General features: G+C 35.9%; 2 protein-coding genes across 5 annotated transcripts in view; one reads left to right on the top strand and one right to left on the bottom strand.

Moving 5' to 3' along the window:
- Nucleotides 1–2,247: 2,247 nt before the first annotated feature.
- Nucleotides 2,248–3,552, bottom strand: LOC131429750 (AN1-type zinc finger protein 2A). Its single transcript, XM_058594085.1, has 3 exons — nucleotides 3,214–3,552; nucleotides 3,113–3,155; nucleotides 2,248–3,045 (listed from the first exon to the last, which is right to left on the bottom strand). The coding sequence occupies exons 1-3, from the start codon at nucleotides 3,266–3,268 to the stop codon at nucleotides 2,427–2,429; spliced, it is 717 nt and encodes a 238-aa protein (XP_058450068.1). The 5' UTR covers nucleotides 3,269–3,552; the 3' UTR covers nucleotides 2,248–2,426.
- A 1,762-nt stretch (nucleotides 3,553–5,314) lies between these two features.
- Nucleotides 5,315–20,645, top strand: part of LOC131429726 (lethal(2) giant larvae protein) — a 33,885-nt gene continuing 18,554 nt past the window's right edge. Inside the window, exons 1-2 of one of the 4 annotated variants that reach the window (XM_058594059.1) lie at nucleotides 5,315–5,381; nucleotides 5,969–6,243. The gene's annotated coding sequence lies outside the window, so the exon portion shown is untranslated. Of the gene's footprint in view, nucleotides 5,382–5,430; nucleotides 5,902–5,968; nucleotides 6,248–20,645 lie in introns of those variants that run through there. The other 3 variants (XM_058594051.1, XM_058594067.1, XM_058594074.1) reach the window with 3 other exon arrangements.

Raw genomic sequence — 20,645 nt, 5'->3', positions numbered from 1 at the left:
GTCGGTTGGATTTTGAGCACACATGAATGGAGAGCGAACGCGTTTTAAAGTCGAGATAACGAAGTTGGGTGAGATGAACAAAATATTCAAAGGCACTTGTGTTTTAAGCAATTCTTACAGTTAAACATTAATTTGTTCTGCCTATCAGGCCGACAGGAAAGTTTAAAAATTGTTATTTATTCTATGAGTATTGTTAAACAACGACTCGAAATATTCTGATAAAAATGCTCTGTAATCCCTGAATCGGAAGTCGGATGGCAATAAAATTACACAACATCATATGCGACTATAAGACCTTTCATTTGAGTTTAAGTTATTGACAATCGATTCTGCTATCTCTAATCCGAACTAAACAGTTTTGGATTTTTCACCATTACTTCCGGAATCGGAAACTGGATTCCGGTAGTACCGAAATAAGTTTATGTTGCCAGTGGCAACTTACCACCAACTAACAAAGTCTGCCAGTTGTATTAATTTAGCTATCAGTTTAAAGATTCGATCCCCATTTTCCATCGTCACTTGTCAAAAAAGCTTCTAAGAAAATGAAAATTTCTTTCTTACTGCTTTGTATTTCTGGAGCCGGATGTTGGATCTGGATAAAATTCACGAATTTTCTATGGAACTATAAGTTTTTTTGATTCTAAGTTTGTTCGTTTGTTGTTGGTATATATGGTGAATTTCTTTTGAATCTAATTTTGAGAAAAATGGTTTAGCCACCTGCAAGAAAATTGAGTCGAATGGTACTCGGCCACGGTTGAAAAGTGTTTTTTTCACAGAGATTACATATCCTTTTCTATATGAGAAAAGCAAGAATATGTTCCAATGTGTTTAGGTTTCATTTGCAAATTACTAGATTCCAGGATTGGATTTGGTGATAGCTAAACAGAATTTCATCAACTCATTTTGTATAGAGAATAAAATGGTATTCAGAGATGATTATGTCAATCAATCTCCCCATATTGCAATGTTTGTTTCAAACATACCTCTGACGAAATGCAAGAAATTACGTGTATTGAGTTTAATTTTCAATTTTCATTTGCTGTAAGCACAAGTATAGAATAGGTTTTCGACGAATCATTTGTAATTCAATGTACAGACTATTTTTCAGACTGACAAAGACTAATAGCGTTTTCCGTTTTTAATGGTGGCTCTACTCCGGTGTAGGGCAGAAAAGCATGCCGTGATTACATTCAAATTGGAGCGAATATAGTCAGTGCTACACTGCCTTATTCAACCCCCTACTGATTTTCCAAAAAGTAAGTGTATTTGTAACCCCTTCTACTTCTACGAAAGCGTAACGATTTACTGCAGAAAAGTGAAAACACCTATAACGCCTCATAATGCCTATAGCAAACAAGAAAGTAACGCTTCGTAACGCCTGTAGCTGACAAAAAAGTAACGCATGTAACGCTTCGTAACGTTTGTAACTTACAAAAAAGTAACGCATGTAACGCTTCGTAACGCCTATAGCGGACAAAAAGTAACGCATGTAACGCTTCGTAACGCTTATTAATAATAAAAAAGTAACGCATGTAACGTCTATAGCTGACAAAATGTAACGCTTCGTAACGCCTGTAACTGACAAAAAATAACGCATATAACGCCTGTAGCTGACAAAAAAGTGATGCATGTAACGCTTCGTAACGCATCGTAACACCTATAACTTACAAACAAGTAATGCATGTAACGCTTCATAACACCTTTAGCTGACAAAAAAATATTTCATGTAACGCGACATTAACACATGTAACGCTTAAAGCTTACATCAAGTAACACTTCGTAACATTTTTAACTTACAAATATGTAATGCGTGTAACGCTTCGTAGCACCTATAGTTGTCAAAAAAAGTAACGCTTCCAAAAGTTTCATTTAACAGAAATTTGATCTCCAATTGCTGAAAATATTTTCGAATGCGAGGACCATGAATTATGTTGTTTTTTTTATACTGATTATGCATTTAAATCGATTCGGGATATTTGGATCGCATGTGAATTTTCCAATCTGCATTTTTTTAAATTATGCTTTTGTATTGAAAAAAATCGGACTCAATCGAAATACAAAATCGAAGTGTTTATCTAACTTTGCGTCGAAAAGAAAATCCATTCCTCGCATATTTTGCGTTCAGAAGTGTTCGTACTAAACTCTGCAATTATGCGTATCTATTTTCCGCATTTATGCAGCCTTCTTTTCACATTATATCCAAACGTTTCAATAAACTTAAAACTCTATACAAAATACTCAGTGAAATTCTGATAAGTAATCTCCATTTATTCATTAAGCTGATATAATTGTTACCCAATGATACTAGACATATATTAAAGCGTCAGAATACAAAACAAAGATCTGGAAAATGTCGATATATGGTATACTATGAATGTAATCAAAAGTAACGATAGATTGTCAAGCTCCCAGCTGACGGTCAACAATCACGAGAGATTGCACTTGTCCTTAGTGCCGGTTCCTCCAACCACAATTCCATTGCGATTGCCCGTTCTTCCATTTTCCGATTCATTGTTCCGAGCGGCTCGTGTCCGCTCATCGTCCTCTTCCTGCAGTGAAAGCGCCAAAGCACGTGCTAAAGCCTCATCTTCAGACATATTACCCTGGATCGCTTCCAAGTGACTAGTGTTGTTAGTTATTGTTTGTGGATTTTGGGTGGTTCTGACAGTACCCTTTTGTAGTAGCTGCTGTTGTCTGTTAAGTGCTGCTTGGGCAGTTAAACTACGTTGTGGTAAGCCACTTGAAGATCCTGAACATTCATGGTCCGCTGTATGACGATGTTTGAGACAATAATTTCGCTTGCAAACTGTACAGGAAAACGGAATCAACTCTTTTTTCTTGCAGTTCTTGAAAGTGCAACGATTGGTATATATTTTTTTCTTCTCCGATTTGCAAAATTGGTCGATGTGGGCTCCAACAGTCACGTCCGGAGAAACGTCTCGTGCTGTAGGAACTGGCTCACTGCAAAGTGGGCATATCGGTACTTGTACATCTTTTTTATAAGCCGAAGGACACGAATGCGTTTGATAGCTGAAGTGGTCCGAACTGTAAAACATAGAATGCAATTAATGATGAAACTAGAATTTAATTTGAAGGAGACTCAGATGCATACCAGAATATTGCACCGCAAGCGTCACATTTCATAGGAAGGAAATCTGGGAAGAATATTTCATTATCGAATGGCAAGTGCAAGCTTACGTAGAATCAACTTACCGAGTTTGTTGCAAAACTTTTCCGAGCAATGTTGACCCAAACTTGGAAATTCCATTGTGCTTCGAATGTAGCAAATATTAACTAAGTTATTAGAAATCCTTATCACTTATAGACTTAACAAACAGATTGCATAAAATTTATGTTCAATTTCTCTTATATCTCAAAAACCTCCACAATATGGTAGATGAATCCAAAAATTGATGACGCAAAATTACGCTTGATGTGTGACTAATCACAATTTGTTTGGTTCCTTCTTTTTTATATCAATGACTGCACAATGAGTTCGCAAGGTTGCTGATGACAATTTCCTGACATTCCACCAATCATTCAAATGCAAACGCACAATAATCAAATTTTACAGCGGTACGAGTGCGGTACCGCAGTCTTTTTTTTCCATTTTCCGTTGTTCCCATGAGTGCACGACAAATTGTTCCTACTCAAAAAAGAATTTTTTAAATTTATTACATATTTTAACTGTTAATCTACTCAGTAATATGTACTTTCTCTACTTTTGAAACTAATGAATTTTTTAGTATTCTCGGTCTTACAATTAATTTGCTTCTACCTAAAGTAAATCTCAGAGAAATGACAGAAACATGAATAGCATTCTAACCAAACCCTTTTCTGTGTTATTACCCACACTTGAAAGTACACGCGACGCAACTGAACGAACTTTTAATTAGCTTCTGGAATATAGTATTCCGCCTTGGTTCTGCTCTTAAGTAGCGAAAACATTCGCTGGGAACTTTCAAGTTACATGCGTACTCTTCAGCAACGAGAAAGTCCTCTCGTAATTCGTTTTGTATTCTCAAATTGCAAATTTTCAACGTATTTTCAAAGTAGCTAGACAGTTCAAACGAAACTCAAATTATCACAACGTAATGTTCCAACATTGTTGTTTTTGCTGTCTATGTTTTGAAGTTTGATAGAAAATCGGGAAATACTAATTATTTTTTAACCGTGGTTTTAACATATTTATAAAATGGCTACTGTGTAAGAATAGCACGTAAGTAGTAAATTCCAAATAAAAAATCTGTGATTTTGCATTTATCATTTGAATATAACTCACCGATGAACTTGGTTTACCGTTAGTTTCCGTTCAATTATAATTTCAAGAACAAACAACATACGTCTGATCGCTAGCAGTGACTATTTTTTTTAACAACGAATGAAATCTCAATATGAACGAAATTGGGAAATCTTTCAACTAACTTTGCTGTTATCCTCATTTTGAAGAAGAAAAATCACAAATAGTTAACTCTTTATACGAAGCTTTAAAATCTATAATACCAACAAAATATTTTGAGTGAATTGTTATCACAATGCTTAGGTTCAATGTTTTCTGACGGAAGGTGAATTAGGTCACGTAACAATGAAGAAAAAAAAAGAATTGTAACAACCTCGATGTGATTCTCAATAGATGTGAATGGAATTTAGATGTACAAAATACCGGACTCAATATTTTTCTGTTCTCGAGATATACTGTAGTTCCCTGAAATTTCTTTTTCAAAGCGGTTAGTGAAAACAATTGGAATTCTTTCAAAGCAGCTTTCATTTGCACTATATTGAAATGACTTTACCATTTCGGCACAAATGTCTCGAAAATTTTTTACAGCACTTGGAACGATACCAAAATTATTGTTGTTGCAGTGTATCACTGAATTTACTAGTTCACAATTACTGATCCAATATTGATCAATGCTTTGTATTGGACTTTGTAATTTTAAGCTAATCTCTGCCGAAAGGCTTTATGAGCAAGTGACTTCCTCTTTGTTAGTTTTCTCTATTTCTCGGTTGATTTTTCAGAAGGCCGTGACAAATTTCTCTTTGTTTACTTTCTCTTTCGATTATTTTGATGTGATTGTAAAGATTTTCTTGGATTTCAAAATTCTGTTTGAAAATCGAAAGTTTCGGATATGATTTCATGCAAAGAGTTGAGTGATAAACGTGGAAACCGCTTGGTAATTTATATAATAGAAGAAAAACTGTGAAATATCCCGAATTTCAATCAAAATATAATGTGTAGTTGAACAATTTCTAAATTTCACACAATGTTTGGGTAAATTGTTTTTAAAGTGTACAAATAATATCGACTTCGACATCAACTTTGGTTCCGCACAGTTCATCGCCAGCGTTAGAAAGTGTCGGACGCGTTGTTATTTTGTCTGGTTAGTCATTATTTGCTACCCTTTTTTGTGCTCGGGAGTGAGTGTATTACAGTTTTTGAAAGCCGGCCGGAGAAAAATATGTGTTTGTTGGCTATGTTGGCTTCGGATAAACTAAATGCATAGTTTATGCGGATTTCTGCCTAAGAAGTGTCAACTGCTAGGTTACTGTCGACCCGAAGGAACGGTGCATTTATATTCCTTCTCTTGCGCTGCTTGCCAAGCTGGAAGAAGCAGGGAAAGAAACGCCATTCAGTGTTCGGTTGCATTGGTGTGAGTTCGAGGATATTGGACTGCCACACAACGGTACCGGTTGGGTCCAGAGTCGGTTCGGTTCGGTTACCTTTTGTGGATATTATTTCGTGGATAACGTGCCAACAAGTGAAAAAAGCAAGTGAGGAAGGTGTGCAGAAAACAATCAAATGACGTACTGCTTGCGAGGAACCCACGAGCAAAAGTTTGCATACTAAAATCGTGTCATTCGGGTCGCGATCCAGAAAGTGACAATCAGAACTTTTAAATAGTAGTGTTTTTTTTATTTATTAATTTCATACCCTTGGGTGTGGTCCACTTCATAAATTTTTTTCCAGGTTTTGGTTTTCAATTTATTGAAAGATATCGTGCGGTTTTTTTTCATAGCCTACCTGGATTTCATTACTAATTGGAATGTCATACACAAAAAGTACCGGAACCGGAAGTGCCTAATACAGAAAAAGAAACAAGTGAAAACAGACGATCGGAATTATTTTTATTTATGAATCCAGTGACATTTGTAGACACTTATCCAAACAGCAGTGTGGTATTTGTGAAAGACCCCTAAACGTAAGATCGTCACATCCAGTGCAGATTTGAAATCACCAAACAGGTGGGTTAGTTTTTTTTTTCTTTTGAAAAATTGCCAAGTTTTCATTTTATTATTTCACTTTAGAATGTTGGGTTGTCTTCTGTTATTTTACAAGAAAAAAATGCTGGAATAAAATGGCATTTGAATGAATTCAAGCCGAGATCTCTGCAAGGTTTCAGTTTTTTTTTCTGTCATAACGACCGCATTTGGATACTTTGATGTGGGTAGACTGAACCGAAAGTCCAGAGGTTTGAATACATATAGAACTTAGGTATTAGGTAAAATATCACTTGATTAAAAAATGGTAATGTTGTATAAAGCAGTATTTTAACCACATTTGCATTATTGTGACAAATTATCAGCTTTTAACTTGTTACAAATTACTGATACTAAGACTTCATTCTAGTTTCCATGCAACGTAAAAAATAAAATCTTGTAATTGTTAACATATAATGGTGCAATGGCAAAAACTCAATTTTATTTTGAAAACATTGATCGCATGGTTTGAAATTCATAGGCGTTGCAACAACTAGAAATGAATTGGAAATTTCAAAATAAAAAATACGGGTGCCCGCTTTAATTTGAAAGCAAAATACAGATAACAACAGACACGACATCGCAGAAAAAAAGAACTTTTTGTAATTTGAACATGTCAAGCCATTTAGGTGCATGTCATCAATAGTCTGCAATAGGGTGTCACAACAATGGGTCACTGGGGACTCGTTGGTACTATCTTGCTTTGTTTTTGTTTTAACGTTCCCAGCCGTCCGGTGCCGTTGACTAGACATACATGAATTCGCGTGGCTTCGTGTGGCTATCGAATTCCATTTCTCACACCGGTAGTGCAATCAACCATCGGCCATGTCAGAACGACATTCACTATGTAACTATGGTGTGAAACTATGCAGTCGAGATTGGAGTTCCGTTGGCGTGAGGCAGTGTAGCTACTATTTGAAGGTCGTCTTTTACCCTTAGAGGTTCAATCTACAAGACAATTGTTGGATTTATGCGAGAAGCTCACAATCGTACTACACTTGGTTGGGTGCTATGTTATCTGTTTTTTTTTTCTGCGATTATTATCATTTCATTAATTTAGTCCGCTCACGAGTTCTATCGCATTTTTGTATTAAAATTTTCTCGTACCTGATATATGTATGTGTGTGAGTATTTCACAAGCATGAAGAAAGGTATGATCTCATCCCTCGTGCCTACTACAACAAAGATATTCAGGTTTTATAATCTATTTAACACCCATCCCGATACCGGCGCAACAAGTTTTTTTTTCTCACCGCTCCCTTAGTCAGTGTCAAAACGACGCAGAAGGAGAGAATAATCAAAGTGGCAACATCCAGCACTGCTCTACTAGTTCTTTGATCAATCGATTCGTCTCGGTCGGCGGTTGAAAGTTTCCTTGATATTGACACATTCCACGCATAGCACACAGCGTTTTACTCGCTCCACATAAATCCAATAAGAAAAAATACTATCGCACAAGCCGTGATGAAAACAACACGAGCAACTGTTCTTCTGTGTTTTGTTAACGTATTTCATGAATACTATTTTTACCGCACCGGTGACCTTGAGTATAAGATGCTCCGTAGTGATCAAGCTATTCGCTAAATTAAGGCACTTTTGTCTTCCACGTATACAATATATTGTTGTATGATAAGAATACATTTAATTCATCTAATTGTTCAATGATGTTTTTCCATAGAATCACAATGGCACTTTGCATATAAGATGTAAAAGAGATAGGTGATCTAGTGTAGGCTTAAAAATTACTTATAAGTCAGTCCTAATGAGATTCTAACCTAGTAGGTGTAGAGAATAGCTCATTATTCGACGATGTATTGTTTACAATCGAAAAGTGGCATTTTCACTCTCCCTAAACACCCGTTTTCTAGTGGGCTCCCCAATAGTTCCTCCCGATTCTCATATTTATAGCTTTGTGAATGTTTGTACCAACTGTTTTTCAAAGAAGGGATAATCTCACAAAAGCAAATAAAATAAATTTTTCTTTCTTTCGAATACATTTTTTCAAATCATTAAAAAAGTATCATTGCATTCTTTTCGGAAGTTCTACTCTTCATTTTCGCGCCAACATAGGCGGCGATACTTTAATTATTAAGAAAATATAGCGAAACTACTTCTTTTTCATTATTTCCAATATTTTCCTAACTTGTCATCACTAGAAATAATAAACAAGAGGGTGTAACTTTTTTAATTCAGGCGAGGAGCATAGAATTAAAAAAATCGAAAAAGAGCGGAGCTCTTATTTCATTGATTTATTTAGTAAAAATAGCTAGAAAATAGGGAGCTTTTCATACGTTTCGAAGATTAACCAACAATTTAACGAATCGTCAGTCATTGATCGGAAAACATACATTCCTAAATAGGAAGTGAAACCAAACTTACAATATTCGTTGATGTTTTTCTCGATGAGCAGCAGTTCATGTTGGTTTCGCACTTTGAAAAACCAGCTGATATACCAAAGCTATGCATTTTGTTTTCCGTCAATGTTTTGCGGATCATATGGTGAATTTCAAAAAGTATGTGATTCTCAGATGCTCGCAAACGCGACTCTTGTTTGGTATACTTCCCTGACGTTCCTGGAAATGGAGGAAGGGAATTATATAGACAATATTTATACCGATTTGTTTGCTTCATTTAAAAAAATCATACTGATAAGTATACTTAGAAAAATTGGAGCTTAGTTTTCACGAATGTTTTCTTGATTGGTCAAAGTCATATCTTGTTGGATGCGGAATATCAGTAAAAATTCAAAGAACGATGAAAAGTCAGTAATTTTGAATCTTTCATCACTGTGTCCGAGATATCTTCAGGAAGTCATCTTGGATCTCTTTTGATCCTGATCTTCATCAACGATGTTAACATATCTTAAAATGGTTAAAGCTATCGTACTCCAATGACTTTAAACGGTTCTTGAAATTATTCTATGTATCTTGAATACGTAATTTATCAATTTCAAGTTATTCTCTAACTGTTCTAATGAACAATTAAACAAATAAACAAATCGTCATCTGCTTTGACAAGCTTCATCTACGTGGCACTTTATATTGGTGCTCGTCTGAGTCGACGAGAATACTGCAGTCGAAAAGTGAAGTGCTTCTCTCATACGTTATATCCTCTGAATGTTCTTTATTTATTTATTTAAAAGAAACATTGAAAAATAAGCTTTGAATTTTCTAAGTTTATTCTCCAACGCCATAGAACCCTATTTTTTATATTAATATATTCATAGTATCTACATGAAGAATGAAAAGTTTCACAACATAAATATTATATATAGCATCTGTTTGTGAAATTTTACACCTAAGAAATTACAAATACTCGTTTTATCACACATCGAGAAAATGGGAGTCAAAAGTTCTTATAGTAACGATTAAATAAATGTCACATGATGAAGAACGATTCATTATAACCTTTGTTATTTCTTGCAAGAGGAATACCTAAAAATGGAACGAAGACTTTGACGATGAACACCTAAATTGACCTACCTTAGAGTAGTCGAAACAAAATTGTAACACATCTGCGATGAAAAAAGTAACAAACTGGGAAACATTCCTGCGAACAAACAGTGAGTCCAGGAGATCTCCCGATCAGATAGTAATAACAGAATTGTAACAACTGGAGTAATTTATTTCAGAAATATTTTGTAACAAATTTTGAAATATTTTTGGCTGGTAAGCTGTTAAAATAACAAAAATAATAACAAAAAAGACTAGCGGGAACAAAATTTGAACAGATGTTGAAACGTTTGTATCAGAATTATTATTGAATTTGCTATAACTACAGAAGTCCGAAAGCGCAGGAATTTATAACAATAGTTGTGAGGGGACGGGTATAGCGTGATGGGATAGTCGATGCCTATCACGCAGCCCGCCTGGGTTCGATTCCCAACCCCGCACATAGGACCAGAAAGATTTTCTGGTCCGAAGAGGCGAATGACCTTAAGATGTTAAAACCTCTATAATTGAAACAAAAAAAAAAAAAACAATAGTTGTAATAAATTAGATAGCAAATTTAACACAGAAAAACTATATCACAGCCTATATGCTATGCTAAAAGTTAGCATCGTTTCAATCCAAAATTTGTTGAATGATTTTTTTATTAAATGAATTATTTATTTAGTGATCTGTTTTCTTGTTTTAGTTTTTTGAAATTCTGATCATTATATTTCGATATAAAGCAACTTAAGAACTTATTTTTCTAATTAATGAACGTTATCATGAGTCTTGCAAACGAAAATAAAACATCATAACTGATTTTGGTATTATATTGCTATCATAAGTTTTAACTTTCAACTGTTTTCATTTGTTAAATATCTCAAAATAACACAAATTGTTATATATATATATATATATATATATATATATATATATATATATATATATATATATATATATATATATATATATATATATATATATATATATATATCAACTGTGGATATACTTGTGTTATGATTTTGTTATGTGCATCTGATCGGGCTCTCTATGGTAGATTGCACAGTGTGAAAAGTTTTACTACGATCGATGTCAGTTTGATAAGATTATCAAACAATAGCTACATATTCGAGCGTTAGCAGCTACATATTCGAGCACAATAAAGAGCCATCAAGTACTGTATGTTAAACAAATCTTAGAAATTCGGAGTGTAAAATGAAGCAAAGAGATGGGAAGCCTTCCATATTGCGTAGTTGACCTAATTTTTGAAATCAAGTTTTGTTATCATCCTACGGCCGTAATCAATCAATGATCATTGTTGAGATTCCGGGTTGGCGGTCCAATGCATAGTAGAGATGGTCGGGTATAGAAATTCTTATACCCGAACCCGACCCGTACCCGAGTGCTCAGCAAAAAAAATTACCCGTACCCGACCCGTATCCGATTAAAAATTTAAAAAATTACCCGTACCCGACCCGTACCCGATCAATAATACAAAAAAATTACCCGTACCCGACCCGTACCCGAAAAAAAATAAAAAATTTTACCCGTACCCGACCCGTACCCGATTAAAAATTACCTGTACCCGTACCCGACCCGAATGAGTAGTAAAAATTTTACCAAAATTCAGTATGGAAAAGATAAAGTGTTTTAGATATCGAGCCGTATTAGGCTCTAGTTGGTAAGAAAAATACATTAAAATGCTTGTTTACTTTTAAACATATAAATACACTGTGAAGCATGAATAATGTAATGTAACTTTTTTTTAAACTTGTAAAAAAAATACAAACGGTTCATCCGAATTCAAAGTTTATTTTTTCATGTTAAAGTACAATCCTTCCGGGTAATTGTGGAATATAATTTCATTCAAATGACTGCCTCGGCTGGCCTTACAGTACGCCATACGGTCGGTCCAGTTTTTTAATACATTTTCGATTGTATGCACACGGAACGACCGAAATCAGCATTTTCGCGAAAAATTTAGTTGATTTGCTGATTTTAGTTAGTTATTTTTTGAGACAACTAAAAAAATCTTACTTTTGCTGATTTAGATTTTTTATTCTCATTCCCTTAATAATAATAAAATATTTGTTGAAATGACTATTTTTTTTAGTTGAATTCACAAATTAAACGTACTGTCATTTCTTAGCTAAGGCACACTTCATATCCAGTCAACTAATTTTTTAGTTGAATTAAAGAAATATAATGTTGTTTTCAACCAATATGAATGGTTGAATTGGCTTCTGCAATCTGCAGCTATATGGCGCCCTGTCACCGAAACGGTAACACCTTAATGACTACTAGCCACTAGATGGCACACTACTGCCGAAAAAAATTCAGACGCGGTTGTCTTTTCTATATTGGCAGGTATAAATACGATGTTGTGTTGGAGAAAAAGACATAAACGAAACGTAAACATCTTTTTGAATTTTTTTTCTTCTAAATCACTGTTTCTTCATTCTCACTGAAAACTTTGAGCACTCGGAAAACAAAAACCGAATACAAATAGTACACCGGACGGCGCAGCTCGGAAGGTTTGAAGATACAAAAAACCTTCATCACAATTAGAGTGAAACATTCGAAATTCACATCACTGTTCCGCGTAAAAACATTATTACGCACAATCGCTTCAAGTGCGCACAAATTCTGAATAAATACACTTTCCACTAACAGTTTACGTCATTTTTACATATCGGTTTAGAAAATTATATAGGGATATATCGTAACACATGCGAAAAACATCTAAACAATTTGCGAGCAGTTTCAACAAGACTGTCCCTTTTAGCTTTTTAATGGATTGTTTTGCTTTGACACTGCTGTCCTTCAGTAATGACGGTGATAGATAAATAGAATCAAAGTTTCTGATTTTAATAACGAAATTAGTTGTCAATGAGAATTTCGTGTTGGATTGAAATATTGCTGGTTTGTGTCCAGAATATTCGCCAACTAAACACATTCTCTAAAAATAAGAGTTTTTTTCAGCACAGTATATTCTACATTTTAACTAATTTTATAGTTATTTTGGAAATTTTGTTGTTAGAATCAACTAATTCCAAAACAGTAATACGAATTAGGCGCAGAGCTAATTTCGGTCGTTCCGTGCAGCTTTATTTCAGCTATGGATGCACGAATGTTATCCTTCAAGGCTTGAATTGTCTCTGGCTTGTCCACATAACACTTATATTTGACAGCCGCTCAAAGATAATAGTCTAACGGTGTCAAATCACAACTCCGAGGCGGCCAAACGACATCCGAATTTCGACTGATAATTCGATCTTCGAAGTCTGTGCACAGATGATCGATCGTAGCGTTGGCTGTGTGGCACGGAGCGCCGTCTTGTTGGAACCAAAAGGTGTACAAGTCTTCCTCTTCAAGTAACGGGAAGAAACAATCGCAAATCATGGCGCGGTACCGCTCACCATTGACCGTGGCGGCGGCTCCTGCCTCATTTTCTAAGAAAAAAAGGCCCAATGATGCCGCCAGACAAAAATCCGCACCAAACCGTCACTCTCTGAGATCGGCTTCTCCATGATGACGTGCGGGTTTTCCGTCCCCAGATGCGACAATTTTGCTTATTAACATACCCGCCGAGATGAAAATGTGCCTCACCCGAGAAGATGATTTTTTTGCACACATTCCGCAACATTACCATGATTTTAAAAGTAAAACTGCACTATTTTCACGCGGTCCTCAAGCGTATACACATCCATTTTCGTTCAGCGGAAGGATACAACTAGTTTCTGTCAAAATAACCGCTAGTTCAAAAATAAATATTAGATGGCGGACCCTGTAGATTTTCAATGTCTTTGGTACATTATACTCATTTACAAATGTCAACAAAAGGGAGTAATATCAACTCAAATTTTTCGAGAAGCATATTTACCCAAAATGTCGTAATACCCGTTGTATTCAATTTTGGGTAGGTATGGTTTTTACGAAACAGTGCGACTTTTGATCCAATTCTTTAGAACCACAAGTAAGCGTGCTCATTATCTTGACACACAAATAAAAATTCACATTCGAATCACTTGAAAAATCACGTAAAATAGTTCCAACTGTCAAATTGAGTATTATACGTGACGAAAATGAATGTTATGCGAACATCCTCTAAAATGAATAGTGTGTTATCAGTTCGTTTACGTGAATTGACCCAAGAATCAAACAATGTACGTGTATTCCCGATGTGAAAAATTCAATTTTGAACATGGTGAACAGTGAGTCCTTCAAGTGTAAGTAGTTTGAACATTCGTAGGAAATTTTTTTGGTTACAATTTTTTACTACAAAGCAAAATGAATTATGATTTTGATTTAAATTAATCTGTCAACTATGCCTCACAAACCCACACGCACGATGTTATCGGTAGCTGGTGGTTTTTACAGCCATTGAACTTCTGTGTTATCTCCGGTGGAACCCTTAACGAGTGAACACGGTGAAAATTTGAGTATTTCGCGAGAAAAGATTTTCACCCTTACTTTTGCGACTACACGTTGTCACGCATCGAGATTTTCACTTGTAGTGAAAAGAAACGAAAATTAACTGGCAATATAGCCCAACTTGCTGTGCCATCAATCGGTGCCATTTCAAGTGAGGTGACACCACCCAGAAGTGCAGAATAAGAAGAACTTCTATGCAGATTTTCTGAAATAAATGTTCATGTTTTTATGGTAAGAATCCTAATGATTTTTATGAAAATTTTGAAAATCTCCAACCAATATTTTAAATAACAGTTTTCTGGTATCTGAATGTGATATGAGTACTACACTACATTTTATATACTGCACATACTTGCATATCAGTCCCATATGGGAAATCGGCATGTTGAGAAAAAGACGATCAAAAGTTTATTTCCGATTTTTTTTATTTATTGTGCTCCCTAATGCTGGTCCCAGGTTGGCGGTTCAATGCATAGGACGCTGGTCTTACAAGCCAGCTGTCGTATGTTCGAGCCCCGACCTGGAAGGATTCTTAGTGTCAGTAGGATCCATAGTACTAGCCATGCAATGATTCTGTACACTAAGAATCGGCTGCGAAGTCTGTTGAAACAGAAAGGCCAAATTCCACGAAAGGAATGTAATGCCAAGACTTTACTTTGCTCCCTAATGCTAAATCTTGGTATTATTACATGAAATATCGGTAATACACCTTTGCTGTTCCAATATTGCAACAAATGAAATTATTGAAATTTTGCACTGAATGGGACTGATATGCGGGTACTTTGGCATATGGGACACAGAAATGAGTTGATATTTTTTTATATTTTACTGAACAAACCCTCAACTTTCATTGCAATTTCTGAGAGTATATCGAGGAAAGACTCCATTCCTCAAGCTAACTCATAATTGGCGAAAATCGATATGAGACTAATATGCGAGTATGGGCAGTATATGAATCAAATAATTTTTACTGGATTTTGCATTAAACAGCTTTAAAATAACAGTCCATTGAAACCTACGAGAAAAGTAGATTCCGACCGCAACATCATAGAGCTAAGGCAGTGTGTCTTATTAAATATGTTATAAACAAAGTAGGGCGGGAAATATTCACATAACTTTTCACGTAACTATGATTGATCTTTTTTTTAAATGAAGAAAAAAATGTTTTTTTCTGGAAAAAGATGGCAGTTGACAGGTCTGGTCCTAGGCGCGAATCAAAACCATTATTTTTCGGAAGAACTGTTTTGCAATGAAAAAATCTCGTCAACGTATAAACATATTTATGTGAAGTACAAATGGTCGGGTAATCGATCCAAAAAAAAATTTACCCGTACCCGACCCGTACCCGAGTGAGCGATAAATTTTTTTACCCGTACCCGACCCGTACCCGAGTGAGCAGTAAAAATTTTTACCCGTAACCGACCCGTACCCGATTGAAAATAAAAATTTTTACCCGTACCCGACCAAAAACCCGTCGGGTAAGGGTACGGGTCGGGTTTCGGGTAAAATACCCGATACCCGACCATCTCTAATGCATAGGGCGCTGGTCTTACAAATCAGTTGTCGTATGTTCGAGCCCCGACCTGGAAGGATTCGTAGTGTCAGTAGAATCGTAGCACTAGCCATGCACTGGTTCTGTACACTCTGAATCGGCTGCGAAGTATGTTGAAACAGAACGTCAAATTCCACTACAGGAATGTAATACCAAGGCTTTGCTTGAGATTAGAATTGATTTTCTTTTAAGAAAATGATAGTTTGAAGCAATTCACTAAGTTGGTGTTATTGAAGCAGAGTAATAATATAAACGGCCCTAAATGACAACCTGGAGATACCCCAGAGTTGACAGGAAAAAAACTATTGGACCGATTCTCATTTTCATCGACATCTCCCGAATACATACAATCCAGTTAATCGCCACTGAAGGCAAAGTCTGATGAATTAAGCAATAGTTATTGGATGTTTTTGTATTTGTATAACAAAAAAACTGTAGATATGCAAATATGTCAATAGCGTCAACCTGTAGACACTACTGTAAAGATCGGATGATAGTGATTGTAAAACCGAGAATATTAATTGCTAATAACTCAGAGAACTTCTTCGACTCCTTCTTTAAAGTCAAATCGGTATATCAACGGATTCAGAAAACGTTCATTGTACTGTAGGTACTCCTGGATATCAGAGATTCAAATACAAATTCATTTAAAATGTTTCTCTTCGATTTTTGAAAGAAACCAAAGGGATTGTTTGTGCATTAATTCGTATAACATATAGAATGAAACTGTGCTTTGCCATTTTGGAACTCTATTTCCGGTGCTTCCGGAACCGGAGACCGGGAACCAGGATAGCCGGAATCGGTTTGTTTAGTTGCCTACTGATAATGGTTATCGATTTGTGAAGTTTTGATTCTAGTTTAGAATTTTTTTTGCGGTTTTTGTTCCGCCGGTTTAAGTGACGGTGTACAATATTTAATGGCGTTTTCGTTTTTAATTTGCACTACACCGATGCAGTGCTACACTGAGGCATGAATAAACGAATAAAAATGACGAAAACATAAACAGTAACCATTGACTACAATAAACGATTCCATTGCACAGAGCTACACCAAACTACACCAGTGGTATCGGTGCAGAAAAAGTGTAGCACTGGTGTAGTGCAATTGGTGAAAACGAACGGTTTCAGTGTAGCTTTCGCTACACCAGTGTAGTGCAATTTAAAAACGAAAACGACATAACACACTTTACCCTATAACTCCGGAACCGGACGTCGCATCCGGATGAAATTCAAGAATTTTTTTTGACACCGTGAGATTTTTCATTTGAATCTAAGTTTATAAAAATTGGATGAGCGGTCTCAGAGAAAATCGATTAAACGTTTTTAGTTAATTTTGCACATTTTACCCCATAACTCCCGAATCGAAAGTCGATTCCAGATGAAATTCAATAGTAACAGTAGTATGAGACCACAAGACTTACAATTTAAATCTTAGTTGAAAAAAATCGACGATTGGCATTCTTATGACATGTCCAGTCAGACATGTCTTTCTTCGTATACAAAGTTTACATCAAATTTCACATTCATTCGTTAGCTACGTGTGTTCATAAATTGATTACCACATCGTTTTCGAATCAAATATTATTCCAGAAACCTAAAACCTTGACACTTTCTCAGTGAGAACGGTACACAAAAATTTCTCCTAAACTGAGTCACTGCACAAAGCAGATCGGAAAACGACGAATTCACGTCAAAAAAAGGTTTCTTTGAATTCTAGAACTAGAAGTAAAACTCACTAAGAAAACAATGACGAAATAATTACCTTCGAAGCCAAAACTTTCACGAACCCCACGAAATCTGATTTCAATGAATGTGTTTTAATGCATCGAGTCATGTTCGAAGAAGCAGTTAAAGATAGTTTTTTTTTCATTACTAACTCAACTTTCATTGCTAACTTCAGACCGAGGCTCATCTCAAACCGAGAGCCACGATATGTAGGTGGGACAGTTAAAGGCTGTTGCGCCCCCACAATTGCAGTTGGTCCAACGTGAAAGTCGACCGTGTGTGGGATGTCAGATTCAGCTCACACGAACGAATCACACTCCACACACACACACACACACACACACACACACACACACACACACACACACACACACACACACACACACACACACACACACACACACACACACACACACACACACACACACACACACACACACACACACACACACACACACACACACACACACACACATCTTACGTAGGAACAAAAAATAAACAGATATGAAAAGTAAGTGATTCATTTTTATTTTTAGTGAATTAAATTGTAATTGATTATAGAACCGACAGTCGACAGATAAGTAAGTGGAACATCGGCGGGCGATAACGAAAATGCATTTTTCGCACAAAGGTAGACGCTAATGACTTGTACGTTAGTTACTTCCGGCACTTTTTTCCTTTTCTCTAGCGAAGTCTTGTAAAAATGCTACACTCACTAGTTGAAGATATGAGCAACTGGTTCTGCTGTAAAAAGGTGATATCGGTCTTCAGCGCTTAAGTTGACATTGATGAGAATAAAATTTCATTTTATGCATTTTTTTCAGGGTTTATTTTTCTATCGTTCTCCTTCCTTTCTTCTTTTTGGCAAACAAGAAGCCGTTTTGTTTATGCTCAATGGTTGCGACCGGAGCCATACCGGGTCGAGTCTGTAGCATTAAATGCATTCATATTTCAACCGGAAATTGTCCGCGCTAGAAAAAGGCAACCCTCATTCTTTATGTTATTTTTCACTGGTTGTTTTTGTTGTTCTTTTCGTGTTGTTTCTGTGAGAGTACCTTCTTCAGATGATGGTCAGTGACCATGTTCTGAAAATTATGCGTTATTACGACGGTACGGTTGGCGTATGAAGCTGTCATTTGAACTGATTCGTTGTCGATTAACTGTGATTATTATTCTGGTAACCTCATTTCAGAACGTTTCAATTTGATTTATATAGAACAGTCAGGGCGTGAAATAGATCTTGTGCTCGATAGTGTCACCTTTTTTTGTAACGCTATACCTGTCTTAATTTTATCATGGATGTTTTGGGTTCAAGTAAATAAATCTAGTGATAAGATATGAACCACACCTAAAACTCCGTCCGTTAGTCACACATGCAATCGATTTCGAAATCAGCACAGCTCTTTAATATGTTGCTCGGCTGCCTGTCGCTGATAACCGTTTTTATTTTTTGGGAACAGGTGCGTGCGACCAAAAATATGCAGAACATAGCTGTAATTTTGGGTACACCTTTATTGCATGGCAAACGTTTCGAAAAACTGTTGCTGCGGTCGTTTTATTTGCTGTTAGCTAGTTTTATTTGAGATACACTTAATTTGTTTGGTAAATTCTGGAATAGTATTTGATAAAAAATTTGTAATAATCAATATAAGAACACACGTAGTTAACGAATGAATGTGGAATATGATGTGAATCTTGGATACGAAGAAGTAAGTGTAGAATTTGTCCGGATCTGACCTCCGGTTCCGGGAATACAGGGTTAAGTGTGTATGGAATGTCAATCCGTCATTTAGAGCTATAACTAAAATTGTTTCAATTCATAGGTTGTATTAGTTTCTGATCCAACGAATCGATTTCAGCTATGCCGGTTCCCAGTCCCCTGTTCCTGAAGTCTCGGAAATAACGGTCAAAAACTCTTTTGATTTTCTCAGAAAAGATTTTCGCAAATTTAGACTTAAAAAAACCTGTTTTAATCCACCTAATGGTGTAATGATGCCTTACTCATATCTCACATATTCTCATGTATGAATGTTTGGTATTCTTCAAAATAATTTTCTTTGATTCTTGAAAAACAAAACTAGTATAACCTATAGAGTGAAACAGTACTCACGTCGGTTAGGCCATCTCTGAGGAAATGAAAAGAGGTACTTCCGAAACCGGAATCTGGGAACCGGTATAATCGAAGTTGGTATGAGAAAGGTTACTGGAATTTTGAGTCTATGGCTACATTCTTCGGTCGTTCAACAAAAACCCAAGAACAAGGAAAGCCAAATCGATGTTTGGCCGTCTACTGACAATGACACCCGATTGGAATAGTTTTGAGACACGTTTGGAAAATTTACTTTTTATTATTTTATTTTACTTACGAAATCAGAAAATGAGAACCAGCATAGCCGGAATCGGCTTGTTTGGTTGTCTATTGACAATTACTACCGATCCAATTTTTAACACACTTCGCCATATAATTCCGGAACCGGAAGTCGGATCCGGATGAAATTTGGAAGTTTTGTATGGGACTATGACACTGTTAATTGGACTTTAGGTTTGTTGAAATCAGTTGGATCAAATCTCTGAGAAAAGTGGTGAAGTAATTTGAAATAAGAGTTTTTCAATAATCATTCTGTAACTCCGGAACCGCAAGTTGGATCAAAATAAAATTCAGGAACTTTGTATTGGACAATTGTACCTTTCATTTGAATCTAAGTTTGTGAGAATCGGCTAAGCCTAAGGCTAAGGCTACGATAAAAGTAAGTGCATTTATTTTCATTTTTTTTGCTCATATCACCTTGTAATTTCGGAACCGAAAATCGAATTCGAATAAAATTCAAAAACTTTGTGTGGGGTTACAAGACCTTTCATTTAAATCTAAGTTCATGAAAATGGGCTCAGCCATCTCCGAGAAAAGTGAGTGCAAAAAATGTTACACACACACAGATAGAGAGTGAGAGAGATTTTGCGTACTCGACGAACTGAGTCGAATGGTATATGGCACTCGGCCCTCCGGGCCTTGGTTCAAAAGTCGGTTTTCACAGTGATTGCATAAGCTTTCTATATGAGAAAGGCAAAACAGCAAAATATCTTACATAAACAACGACCGAAACTGATCGGAACGTGAGTCATTTCTACTGAGAAATAATGGTGAAAATCCGAAAAAAGAATACTTTTTTTTTGTCTTTTCATAGCATGACAGCTTACTATGACCAACGAAGAAGGCTTACTTTTTATCACAAAATGATTAGGCTAATC

The sequence above is a fragment of the Malaya genurostris genome, chromosome 1 (assembly GCF_030247185.1).
Source record: "Malaya genurostris strain Urasoe2022 chromosome 1, Malgen_1.1, whole genome shotgun sequence".
NCBI lineage: Eukaryota > Metazoa > Arthropoda > Insecta > Diptera > Culicidae > Malaya > Malaya genurostris.
Note: the sequence above shows the minus strand (reverse complement) of the source record. Positions and strands in the feature narration are given on the sequence as shown.

Coding starts and splice junctions, on each gene's coding strand:
- LOC131429750 (XM_058594085.1), bottom strand. CDS start 3,268: ATGGAATTTCCAAGTTTGGGTCAACATTGCTCGGAAAAGTTTTGCAAC. Junction 3,156..3,213: donor AAAGTTTTGCAACAAACTCG/GTAAGTTGATTC, acceptor TATTCTTCCCAG/ATTTCCTTCCTATGAAATGT. Junction 3,046..3,112: donor GCTTGCGGTGCAATATTCTG/GTATGCATCTGA, acceptor TATGTTTTACAG/TTCGGACCACTTCAGCTATC.